The 13422-nt window shown below is 39.1% G+C and overlaps 1 protein-coding gene and 1 long non-coding RNA gene across 2 annotated transcripts in view; one reads left to right on the top strand and one right to left on the bottom strand.

Moving 5' to 3' along the window:
- Positions 1–5384, top strand: part of KIAA0825 (KIAA0825 ortholog) — a 297939-nt gene extending 292555 nt beyond the window's left edge. The window contains exon 20 of the mRNA XM_058656342.1: positions 4247–5384. Within this exon, the coding sequence (XP_058512325.1) occupies positions 4247–4364 (118 nt within the window). The 3' untranslated portion in view covers positions 4365–5384. The remainder of the gene's footprint in view (positions 1–4246) is intronic.
- The window catches only part of LOC131478199 (uncharacterized), a 57730-nt gene that overhangs the window by 39760 nt on the left and 4548 nt on the right, over positions 1–13422 (bottom strand). Inside the window, exon 2 of the long non-coding RNA XR_009244350.1 lies at positions 8532–8623. This is a non-coding gene — a long non-coding RNA (uncharacterized LOC131478199). The remainder of the gene's footprint in view (positions 1–8531; positions 8624–13422) is intronic.

Genomic DNA, 13422 nt, shown 5'->3' with positions numbered 1-13422 from the left:
GGGATGTGGATGTCATAAGATGTGGCTTTTCCCACTGTGCCACAATGCCAGTTCCCCTCCACACCCACCCAATCTATTCTTAAATTTGAAAATTTAACAGTGCACACAAATTATAATTTTTACTTTATTTTTATAGGTGTGTTCCTTATCATTTTCTTTCTTCCCATTTGAATTTCCCTATAAACTACCAGTTGAGGAAATAAGTAAATTGAGTTAGAAATAACATGTAAACACTCCTGTGATTCCTTATCCATGTGAGTTTTTGCCACCCACTAACTGACCAAAGCTTTGCTGATTCTGTTAGAGCTGGTCATACTGAGATATAATATACTTGTTGTGCTTAGATAGGAAAAGAACCCATACTCAAGTCCAACTTCTGCCTATCCTGTTGCAAACACCTGGAGCCCATTTTGGAAGACAATTAAGATTATGTTACTGAGAAGGTACCCTACTTCACTGTTGTCAAGAATGTACGCTAACAGAGCCACTATGGAAGTCAGTTTGGAGAGTGCTCAGACAACTGAAAATTGGTCTCTACCATATGATTCAGTTATCCCACTTCTGGGAATATATCCAAAAGAAATAAGCTCTGCATATGAGAAACTGACTTGTAATCCTATATGTTGTAGCAGCACAATCCACAATAGCAAAGAAATGGAAACAACGAAGATGTCCATGAAAAGACAAGTGGATAAAGAAACCATGGTATATCTACTCCATGGAATACTACTCAGCCTTTAAAAAGAATGAAATTCTACCATTTGCAACAAAATGATTCCAACTAGAGAATATTATGCTCAGTGAAAAAAGCCAATCCTCAAAGGACAAATACCATATGTCCTCTCTGATATAAGGAAACCTTCATGCAAAATACAAGATACATCAATATATAAGTATACACATACATACTGACATACATCTAGAGGAACTGTATAAGGGAGACTATCATATTGAGAAGGAAGATACAATGCAGTATGCATCTCTACTCTTGATTAAAAGATGGATCCCCAATGAAACTGTTAAATGTATCTTGACAATAGCATACTGGATTCTCTACCATTGTCTATACCTATAATGTCATTATACAATTAAATAGTAGAATGATGGACTTGTGACTGTTGCTGAACTACTATACTATTGTAATAATATAGTGGGAAAGAGTGGGGTAAGGAGGAATGGTAGAAGAGGGGGAATCCCTAGACCTTTGGAACTGTATCATCAAAAATAAAAATAAAGAATATTTTTAAAATGAGAAAGATCATTGAGCTTTAATGAGATTTTGCTGTTTATCAGGGTTCAGAACACAACAGTCACTGATAACTACTGTACTGCCAGTTTGCACTTCTAGTTGTTCAGATGTTTTATATTATTATTGGATAGTCAGGTTTACAGAGAGAAGGAGATTGAGAGAAAGATCTTCTAACCACTGGTTCACTCCCTAAGTAGCCGATCTGAAGCCTGGAGCCAGAAGCTTGTCCTGGTCTCCCACTCAGGTTCAGGGTCCCAAGGCTTTGGGCCATCCTCGAATGCTTTTTCAGGCCACAAGTAGGGAGATGGAAGAAAAGTGGAGCAACCAGGAAATGAACCAGTGCCCATATGGGATCTTGGCATGTGCAACGCGAGTACTTTAGCCACTAGACTACCATGCTGGGCCCTAGTTTGCACTTTTATCCCCCCAAGAAAACAGATGAAGAATTTAGTCATTGTATAAGAGGGCATGCTACCTAAGTCACCAACAACAAATATATAACATGTATGTGTAATCACCTCATAATACTTTTCATAGAGAACTAGAATGCCCTGGTGCCAGTATTCCCTGATTTCTAGAGAGACATGCTTCTACCATGGATGTAGTAGGGGAAATGCAAACATTTGGCTCATTCAACTGTGATTAACAACTTGGTAGATTATTTGTGAATAATAGAAATTCTGTGTTTAACAGAATTGACTTGAGTTTTGCATTGTTAACAAAGTCTAAAAATATGACAAAATTAAACTTCTTTTAAGAAGTTGGGCTATTCGGACCCGGCAGCATGGCCTAGCAGCTAAAGTCCTCATCTTGAACACCCCGGGATCCCATATGGGCGCCGGTTCTAATCCCGGCAGCTCCATTTCCCATCCAGTTCCCTGCTTGTGGCCTGGGAAAGCAGTCAAGGACAGCCCAAAGCTTTGGGACCCTGCACCCGCGTGGGAGACCCAGAAGAAGTTCCTGGTTCCCAGCTTTGGATTGGCGCAGCACCGGCCTTTGTGGTCACTTGGGGAGTGAATCATTGGACAGAAGATCTTCCTCTCTGTCTCTCCTCCTCTCTGTATATCTGACTTTGTAATAAAAATAAATAAATCTTTAAAAAAAAGAAGTTTGGATATTCAGAAAAACAGTTTTTATACTATTTTTTCATTTATTCATGGCTTTGTTTCTTATGATGATTTCTTCTTAATAAGCCCAAATAAAATATAAGAAGATTGTGCTAGGTAAATAACTTTGCCTGATTTCATTAATTAGTAACAGCTCAATTATACTGTGAAGTACCTATAATTGTCATGAAGCTTCAAAAATTATCATGAATTCTATTATGTATACAATTCATTTAAATTACATTAATTATACATATTTTTACTGAAACAGAGAAACTGCTTTCAATTTTCACAAGGAGAGGCTACAATCAAAATATTTATAAGCCTATTGCATGTTTTGTTCTGTTGATATATATAAAATAATTTACTTAGGCAATATTAATACTTTTACATGGGATGATAAGAAGGCAAACCTAATCTCTCGTGTTTATATCCCTGCTATGTGTATATTCATATTATCCTTAAAAGTTTTTAATATCTGGCATAGTATGGGTAACATTTTTAAATAATGTATTCACCTGTTTGAAAGGCAGTTACAAAGAGAGTGTGATAGACACACACACACACACAAACACACATACAGGAAGAGAAATTTTCCACATGCTGGTTAACTCCCCAAATGCCTGCAACAAGCCAGAACTGGGCCAGCCAGTAGGGAACCTAAAATTCTATCAGGGTCTCCCATGTGGATAACAGGGTCCCATGGAATTGAGCCATCTTTTGCTCCTTTCCCAACCCCATTAGCAGGTAGCTGAATTGTAAGTGGAGCAGCTGGGACTCAAATTGGTGCTCCAGTATGGGATTCTGGCCTTTTAACAGCAGCTTCATCTGCAGTGTCACAACACCAGCCTCTTAGGTTTGCTTTGTCATCTCTTTGTGATAACCTGTCATGGTAGGTGGGTTAGGGGTTGCTGAGGACAGGAATGAGGAAAGCAGGAAGGGAATGTTTGCAGAAGCTCCTTGTTGGGATGCTGGGTTCCATTTTCCCTTGCTAGTCCCAGGTACATGATATATAGAAGAAATTAAGATGAAAGAGAAGAAGGAATGAAGAAGGATACTTGAACCATTAGGGTAATAATCTTTGTAAGATTATCTATACATGCTTGTAGATTCTAACATTTTGTTCTATCGCCTAGAATTGGAAAATCTTTCAAGTTTGTTTTTAAGTAAGTGCTCTAGCTAACAATCAGGTGCTTTTTTGGGACACTTTGACTTGATTACTTCCTATCTGACTTTATTTCTAGGAAAAGGTTGATCAGCCCTTAAAATACAACCAGTTTAGCATAGCTGCTAAGTTTTCCCAGCCACTTGGGAAAGTTTCTTCAAGCAATGGATATGCAAATTAAGTGAGAGAAAAATGCTACCAAAACTGTTATCTGTTGTTTTTCTTACTTCTACATTAGAGAAGCAGAGAGACACACAGAAACACAGACAACCAAAGGGAACTCTAATCCACTGGTTTACTCCCCAAAAACTGGCAGCAGCTCATGCTGAGTTGGGTCTATGCCAGAATCCAGGAATGTAATCCTAGTCTCCCAGGCCTGTGCCAGAAATCCAATGTCTTGAGGTATCTCCACTGCCTTGCAGGCCTGCAACACTAAAAAGCTGCAGTCAGGGGCTGGAGTGGGGCTGAACCAGGCATCTGACTGGTGTCCAAATCAGCAGCCCTTGTTTTTAAAATCTAGGAAATACAGAGACCTTACTTGATATATTCTTAAATTTTTCTTCTGGCTATCCTCCTCTCAATTCTAGTCTGCTGTGTAGAAGCAGTGACAATGAAACAAGGTCCCAAAAGGCAGTCAGTAAAGTAGAAACAGTCAGTGACCCCACTGTTCAAATTCTGTGTATTTTTGAAAGTTATAAAACCAATAATATGTGCTCTCTCTTCTAGGTGGGAAATGAGGGATGAACAGAGACTAGAAGAGGAAGAAAAAGCGATGCTGGAACATTTACAACAAATGTGTGCCATGCCATGTTCTTCTGCCTTGCGTAATACGGAGGAGCAATAGTCTGCAGAAAACAGCAACAGCTTTATTTTAGGAGACACATGTAGCAGAGCAGGATTTTTGCTATAGTCAGAATGAAGTTCAGATGTGCTGTGAAGCATGAAACCAATGACTGAGTAATCTCTCTACTGAAGAGGAATACAGCACACACAAAGAATAAGGTGTTACACCGTTTTTTGTTTTAAAAACAATTTCCAATATTTCCCTTTCACCAATCTTTCTCTCTATATAACTGCTGCCATCTCGTGTTCCTTCTGAATTATTATTTTTCCTTCTTTTCAGTCCTTAAGTATCTATGACAACAGTTAAAATTTTTTTTGTAATTTTTTTTCCCCTATGGATCTGTAAATGCAACATTTGGATGTTAACTTGACTGGAATCATCTGAAAATTTCCATTTACTCTCTAGCTGTAGCCCCAACCCAGGTTCTAACTGCCTTTATTATCTACCATCATACTAGCTCCCTAATGACCTAACGTCTTCCTCATGCAATTTATCTCCACAACAGCCACAAGAGACCTTCTCCTGAACTCCAACTTTAGTCACATGTCTGCCTGTTTTCAGTCTTGCTGCTAGCCCCGAGTCACTCCTGGCATCTGTTGTCAGGTACTACAGCAAATGACTAGAAGTGCAGGAAACTTTCATCCTCTGGCCTCAGCCTATTCCCTTGCCATTTGAATCAACCAAAAATGACCTTGCTCTGAAAATTATGTTCAAAAGTCAACCCAATAATCTCTACTTCATTGCTCATTATCCTACTACAGTTCTTATTTTCACCATGCATGTACAAATTTGCATCCACAATGAGAAAACAGAATATGTTCTCCCACACTCTCTACCAAGTATATTTATAGGTACTTGTTATCATCTTCTCATTAGTGCCTGATATTAGACCAAAAAGACCTTAAAAGCCAGACAATATAAAAGGAAGTTTCCATTGTGTAATTCTTCCTGTGTCCACTACACTGGCATTCACTGAGGGAGCAGCCAGTATACATGGTTGGTTGAATGGCTACCAGTGAAAGAAGAGGAGACCTAGGGCACCCAGGAGAAGTCTTGTGTCTTGGGCTGTATCAGGCCATCTGATATAAAACATCATAGCATTCAGTGTCTTCACACAATCAGAAATGGTCTGTGCTCCCCCATTCCGTGTTTTCTTAAGTAAAATCTATGTAGGCTACATGATTTTCCAAGGGAAGAATTCATGCATTTTCTTTTCAAAGAGTAAAAGCCTGGGGGTGCAGAGGAGGCCGCCACACAAAATATCTTACTTTCTTTTTCTCTAAATAAAAACACAAAAATGCCCATGTAGCCAACTGCCTGCCAAATAAAACATTTTGTCTTTTTAATGCACTTCAGTTGGCCAGTATAATAATGAACTAAGTATTTTAAGATGGGCTTAAAATAATTTCTCAAAATTGTAAGAAAGTTTCATGAGAACTAGACATTCCATCTGATCTTATCTATAAACAGTTACTGTAACAATCACTAGAAGGCAACGGTGACTGTTCCTTCACCTAAGTGATAGTCTACACATATGTACTAAAGTTGTGTATGCAACACTAAAATGGGAAGCGAACAATGAATTGATCTAATAAACCAGATAAAACAGCCTTCTACATTTGGGTTGTCTTCTAAGATATCTAAGAATTATTTTCTAACTCTACTTCCTAATCCTACGAAGCAGTTTAGTCCCTGGAGGAAACATTTTTCTATGACTCCCATTTGAAAGGAAAGAAGTGTAGTAAAGGGAGACCAGGGTGAGTGTGAAGGAGAAAAAGTTTAAATTGAACTTTGTTCTATACTCTCACAGAATTTAGTATAAACATAAGTGCCAAAGAGTTTATAGTTTGGGACACTAAATGACAAGTGGTTGATTAGTCATTTTGACTTTATATTCAATATGTTTTTGAAGTGTGCCAGGAAGCAGTATTTCAAAGCAGTTGGTATATCTCATATTTACTTTGCATTTGTATGTGAAAAACAGGAATAAAGTCTAACAGCTTATAACTCCTCATATGCTTATTACAAATGTGTATTTTCTTCCTATTAAATATTATCTTCCTTCTATGTTCTGCTTGACTGTATTTTTGTAGTTTGTAATGAGACTATTTTATTATAGGCTTAGAATTTGCTAATGTGGAAGCAGTATGAATTAATTTTTAATAAATAATGAACACAATGCATTTAGTATTTTATGTTTTGCGAGCTCTACCAAACAATTCTTTAAAACTGTGACAGAATGGAAAAAAGCCATCACTTGTTTTTCTACCAATAAGTGCCCACTCATGCCTCAGTTCATACATTCTTTCATTGAAAAGAATTTCAGGTAGTTTCTACTTGGTATATTTTATGTTAAAACATTTAAGTATTATTGATATCTTTTTTTTCTGGAAATACTTCATGGTAAAAAAAGAGCTGCCATCATTTTTTATCATTTTATTAGTTTATTTACAAACATTTCAAAAAGAGAAACACCTCTTGAAATGTTCTTCATTATCTGTTAAAATGATGAACCTAGGCATCCTTATTTCTTAAACTGTTGGTGCCATACTGTGAAGAAAAGTACAGCAAATCCGCATCCAAAATATACAGTGATCGTCATTAGCTGCCTCCTCCACTCGTTTCCCACTGAAAATGGCAAATTCCTTTCTGTGCCCTCTTCAAGGACAGAAGCTCCTTTAGAACTCCAGAGTATGTGCAACCCTACCTACTCTGTCCATGATGGCACTGTCAGAAGGTTCACAAAAATGCACGGAGAGTGAAGGATGAAAATTGACAGCATCATCCAAGCTCCTCTTCCTAGGACCTTGCTTCATGTGCTAGGACCAAAAAAGCATTTGGGAAATGTGTTTGCATTCATCCTGATAAAAGAAGGGAATGGAGTCATAGCCTGCAACATGCATTAACCTGGAGGAAATTAGGCTAAATGAAATAACCAGCCCACTTGTGTAAGGCTTTAAAAGCAATTGAATTTGTAGAAGGCAAATAAGGGGTAGAGGGGAAGAGAGAGAGAGAGAGTGTGTGCGCTCAAGGGCTAGAGGAGAATGAAGAGGGGAATTCTTATCTAATAATAGAGTTTCTGAGGTATAAGGTGAAGAAGTTCTGAATATTCATTCTACAACAATGTGGATGCTCTTAACACAGCTGCATAGTAACCTTAAAAATCAATCAGATGGTAAATTTTATATTATGGATTTTTAAGCACAATATGTTTTAAATGGCTGTATGTGGAATTTCCATTGACAAGTATTTCTAACGTGATACCCAAATACCTGTGAACATCATGGAGGCGATCCTTCCAAACTCTTTCAATGAAGCCAATATCACTTTAATATCAAATCCAGACAGAGACACCAGAAAACAAGAACTACAGACCAATATCCCTCATGAACATGGACACAAAGATCCTCAACAAAATCCTAGCCAACAGGATCCAACAGGAAGATCATTCACTGGACCAGGTGAAATTTATCTCTTGTATACAGGGATGGTTTAATATTCGCAAAGCAGTAAATGTGATACACCACATCCACAAATTGGAAAATAAAAACCACATGATCAGCTCAATAGATAGAGAAGCCATTTGATAAAATTCAACACCACTTCATGCTAAAAATCTTAAGCAAGATAGGCATAGAAGAAACATTCTATAACACAATCGAAGCAATAGATGAAAAATACAATGCCAGCATCATACTAAATGGGGAAAGATGAAAGCTTTTCCACTAAGAACCTGAATTACACAAGGATGTCCACTTCTACCATTGCTATTCAATATAGTATTGAAAGTCCTTGCCAGAGCTATTAATCAAGAAAAACAAATTAAAGGAATTCAAATTGGAACTGAGGAATTTAAATTATCCCTGTTTGCAGATGACATGATTTTCTACATTGGAGAATCAAAAGATTTAATCAAGAGACTGTTGGAACTCACAAGAGAGTTTGACAGGGTAGCAGGATACAAAATTAATGAACATAAATTATGCCACTAAATACATAAATAACTCCATGGCTGAGAAAGAAATTGAAAGTACAGTACCATTTGAAATAGTGGAGAGGAATTTCAAATACCTCCGAATTAAACTAACCAAAGATGTGGAAGACCTCTATAATGAAAATTACAAAACATTTTAAAAAGAAGTAGAAGACATTAAAAGACGAGGAAACTCATCATGTTCTTGGATCGGCAGGATCAACATCATCAAAATATATATATGTCCCATTCAGTCCATTTTCTCTCAGTCCCATTGAGGTAGGTACTGAAAGTACCATCTGAGAAAATAGGAAAACGAGTTGCAAGGTGTGAAAAAAAGCTTACCTAAACTATAAAGATGCAAAACAAAGGCCAGGCTGTGCAACGTCTGTAACCCCAACCACAAAATACTAATCAATGACATATAACAAAAAATATAACATGGGCTCGAATGTAAAATAAGACAACCAGAAATGAAAAACGAGAAAGCCAACATATCTCCAAACTGTACTCCTGGTAGTATTTGCCAGCTTGACTAGTTGAGAACTTGCAGAAAGTTGTTAGAAAAACAACCATTTCAAAGTTCTGGGAATAGTCTTGAGGGTCAACAACTAAAGGGGAAATATCTATCCAGGAAATTTTGGAAAAATAGATGAGACTATGTGGAATCTAAATAAAGGACCATTTCTCCTTCCCCAGTCCCTGCACAGCAAGGGAGAGTCCTAGCCCTCCACTGCTACAGCTTCTGACTTCCAGCCTCATCAACCTGGGAGGAGTAGGACTCTGTGTTCTTCACTGTGCATTCACCTAACTGATGGTAAGGCTAAGTCCCTGGCAAGTGCAGGGAAGAAGTGGGGTTCCCTTCTTTGGCCCAGCCACCATGTGTTACATAGAATCTCTGGGGTAGATTTCACTGAAATTCTGTGCCTGATCACCCTTGGCTTGGCTCATGAGGCACATCAGGAAAGCATAACTATTTTTGTGAAGTCCAATTTATCAATCTTGCTTTGATGGTTCATATATTTTTTAATTCTACTCAAGGAAATTTTAATAACCCATAGTCATAAAGTTATTTTGTTTTCTCTTAGAAGTTTTATTCTTTTACATTTACATTTAGATCTAGGATGACTCTTGAACCTTTTGCATATGATAGAAGAGATTAATGTTCTTCTAATTGTCTGAAAATAATCAATATACCCATTTCACAAAAATACGGACAGAAAACCACACAATAGCAGACATATGCAGAAAACCACTAAAATGGAAGAAAGGTAATATAAACAGTAATTAACTTTAGAGGAAGGACAGATGATTCAGCAAACAAGACAAACTTGCAAAGATAATGCAGATATAAAACAGCATCCTAGTAGGAAAAGTAAACAATAAGAAAAACACATTTCTTAAAAATTAGAAAGATGGTAGCTGAATATTTTAATGAGTATACTGTCTAGCCATAATTTGGTCTTCTGCAATCTAAAAGCTGCAACTTGCTGACCACAAGGCATCCTTCTAAGCTCTTTTTAGATGTTGATTCCACCATCAACACTCATCAAGATGGACGCAATAGCCTACCAAATTAGCTTCTTCACTGACCCCTTCTCTATATGGTCAATAGTTGGAAAACTCACATCAATCTGTATGTCCTCTAGTAAAAACTTCTCCCTTCTCCCCTTGCATTCATTGACACTGGCCTATAAGATCTGAGCTCTCTCTTTGACCCAGCTGTCCTTCCTCTGTAATTAGCTCTTCCTCTACTCTCCCCAACCTTCTCTTCTCTCCACTGACCTCCTCACAGCTCCCAGGATATACCAGGCATATTCCAAACTTAGTGGTTTTGCCCTTGGTTTTCCATCACAGATTAGTCTTGACAATACTAGAACTGCAAATAAATGAAAATAGGCAAGTGCTTTTTTGCGTAAGGCTTCATTCAGTGCAATGTTTTAGAGATTCACCCCAATGGAAGAACACAAGCATTGTCATTCACTGAAAGCTAGGATGAATGTCCACTGGTTGGTTAGCTTCTCTTTTCTCCCTACCAGACTTGCTTCTGTCCTGCCCCCCAATAATTTTACACTGGTGCTATGGGTTGAATTATGTCTCGTCCGGCCCACAAAATACACACAGAAGTCTTAGTCACAACAATTTCAGCATGTGATCCTTTATAGAAATAAGATCTCTACAGAGGTTTTCATATAAAATGAGTCCATTGAGTAGATCTTATCTAGTTTGATGTGTGTCAGCTATGAAAAGGAAAAACATAAACACAGAGGTGAGAACATGGGAGACCAAGGCAGAGAGCTTGGTGATGCACTTGCCCACCCAAGAACAGAAAACCCCAGAATCTAGGAGAGAGATACAAAATAGACTCTCCTCTCAGCCTTCAGATGGAAGCAGGCCTGTCATAGCCAGTCTGGATCTCTACCTTTTAGAACTATAGAGATGGAAAAAAAATTCTGTTTGTGTCAACCCTGGCAGACTAGTATACTCAGCCATGTTCCTCCATGCCAACTTGCTGGGTGAGAAAACCTGACACCTCTATTTCCTTACTCTGCCATCACACTCACCCCCAATCAGCTTCTTACACTTAAATTTTTAGGCATGAGAGTTAGAAACTCACCTTTGGAACTGCCATTTCCTCAAATATAAGGTTATTACCCATGTTCTTCCTCAATTCCTCAAAGAAAATCTTTTCTTCATTGCAGGTATATAGAAGGATATCCAAAATTGTTCTCCTAAGCCTATGCAAGTGCAGGATCTTATAGGCTTAGGAAAACAGTTTTGGATTTTGTGTTACATGCATAAGAAAGCTATTAAGGATTTCGAACAGGAAAGCAGCAAGTTCTGATTTGAATTTTTAAAGGTTTTCTACATCTGTCACTGCAGGGAGGCCAAAACAAGCAGGCAGAATAATTAATACTATTATGGGGGGAGGATTGAGATGACTTAATAGAATATCTGTACCCACCACAACCAGCAAAATGTTTCAGAACACAGAACGAACAGCATTTCCAGAAGATTGTTGGAGGTAAGGTTCAGCAAGGAAGTGACAGGAACTAGAAATAGCACAGGGATTTGGAAAAGCAGCAGCAGCAGCAGCAGAGAGGGGGAAAAACACATCACTGCTACGTTGGCATCATGAGCAGGGGACACCATCTTGCTGGAGAAAAGTTTCTACATATAAAATATCAGAACTGGGTCTGGCACGATAGCGAAACGGTTACAGTCCTCGCCTTGAATGCACCAGGATCCCATATGGGCACCAGTTCTAATCCTGGCAGCCCCGCTTCCCATCCAACTCCCTGCTTGTGGCCTGGGAAAGCAGTCAAGGACAGCCCAAAGCTTTGGGACCCTGCACCCATGTGGGAGATTTAGAAGAGGCTCCAGGCTCTTGGCTTCAGATTGGCTCAGCTCCAACCATTGCGGCCACTTGGGGAGCGAACCATCGGATGAAAGATCTTCCTCTCCGTCTCTCCTCCTCTCTGTATACCCACATTTATATATATATATATATATATATATATATATATATATATATATATATATACAAGAACTGAGAATACTGACTGAAGGAACACTTGAGTGATGAAATGACAGGAACTGCAAACAGCACAGAGACTCTGAAAAGCGGAGGGGGGGGGCAGAGAAAGAGAGAGAGACAGAGACACAGAGAGAGGCAGAGAGAGAGAGAAATTACACAGCCACTTCTGCCACCACCCAGAGTCACCATTCAACATGCCTATCCTAGCACCCTGGCTGTGGACATCTTGGCACAAAACAGGCATTTACATGAAATAGAGCTGGGGAGGCTGAGAGAAATAACTTTAGCAAGGAATAAACCAGATCTATGAACAGCACAGCCATTCTGAAGGCCAATAGTGAAAGAGGAATAAAGCAGAACACCTGATGCCTTTCCCCCTCTGCTCCTTCCCAGCAACCCTGCCAGAGGACAGTGCTATTACCCCTGCCGCTGCCACAAACGGGCAGCCCTACCATGGGAGAATTCTATAAACCTAGTGGGCTTTAAATCAGGTCTAGAGGGTTCACTGGGATCTAAGTGACTACTTTGCTCCTAAATTACAGTAACAATAACATACTGTTTTCAGTCTTGGTTCCCAAAAGTGTCAGAAGTGAGCTGCTTCCAAGTAGCTGCTAAACTCTACCTATCTTAGAAGGAAGCAATCTCTCTTACTACCAGAAGTCCCGAGACAGCAAACACACTCCAAGAAGAACCCAGGCCCCTGTGAATCCTTGGGCTGCAGGAGTTCTGGGCATGTCTTGGAGCTATATTTGCTGGCTCTGTGGCACACACAACCCCAGGGGCTCAGACCTGAAACCTGTTCTTTTATATTAATAAAAATTTTTAGGGAAAGAAAAATGCTTCAAACATATGCTAAATGTCCTACTAAAAAGGTCTCATGAGGTTGGGTGTGTGAGTGTGGGAATGTGGATTCTCTGAAGCTGTCAGTACAGTAGTGCCACTCTAGAGGTGGTAAAGGTAAAAGGGATGGATTGGTCACCTTGCAAATGCATGCAGATAAAGAAGGGAAGTGATGAAAGGCACATTAATACTTGGTGATCAGAAGAATCCAACAAAGCAAGATTGATTTCACAAATCGAAGGGAGAGTTTAAAGTTTTTAGAAAGATGTGATCCCTTGTGTTAATGCTGCGGAGTTGGTAAGGTGGAAGGTGAGTGTTGCCCCTTGGGATTATTAGGCTTTACATTCTCTGTTATTTAAGCACAGTCTTCTTTTGTTCTTTTATTCTTTTTTTTTTTTTCTTATTTTGCTGGCAAGGCAAAGATAGACAAATAAAAGGGAGACAGATTTCGAGAGGGAGAGAAGAAGATGATGGAGAAGGGAGGGAGGAAGGTTGAAAGGAAGGAGCTGGAGGGAGATAGAAATGAAGAGAGGACAGAGAATGCTCTTCCTCCCACTGGCACACTGTCCAAATGTCTACAACAGCCGCGTATTCAATCTGACCTCCCAGGTGGGTGACAGAAGCCCAAGTCCTTAAGCCATCACTCTTTCCCTCACTGGGTGCATACTGTCAGGAAGCTGGAGAAGGCACGGAGCTGGGAAACAAAT

This window comes from Ochotona princeps, chromosome 28 (assembly GCF_030435755.1).
Source record: "Ochotona princeps isolate mOchPri1 chromosome 28, mOchPri1.hap1, whole genome shotgun sequence".
NCBI classification, from domain to species: Eukaryota; Metazoa; Chordata; class Mammalia; order Lagomorpha; family Ochotonidae; genus Ochotona; species Ochotona princeps.
Note: the sequence above shows the minus strand (reverse complement) of the source record. Positions and strands in the feature narration are given on the sequence as shown.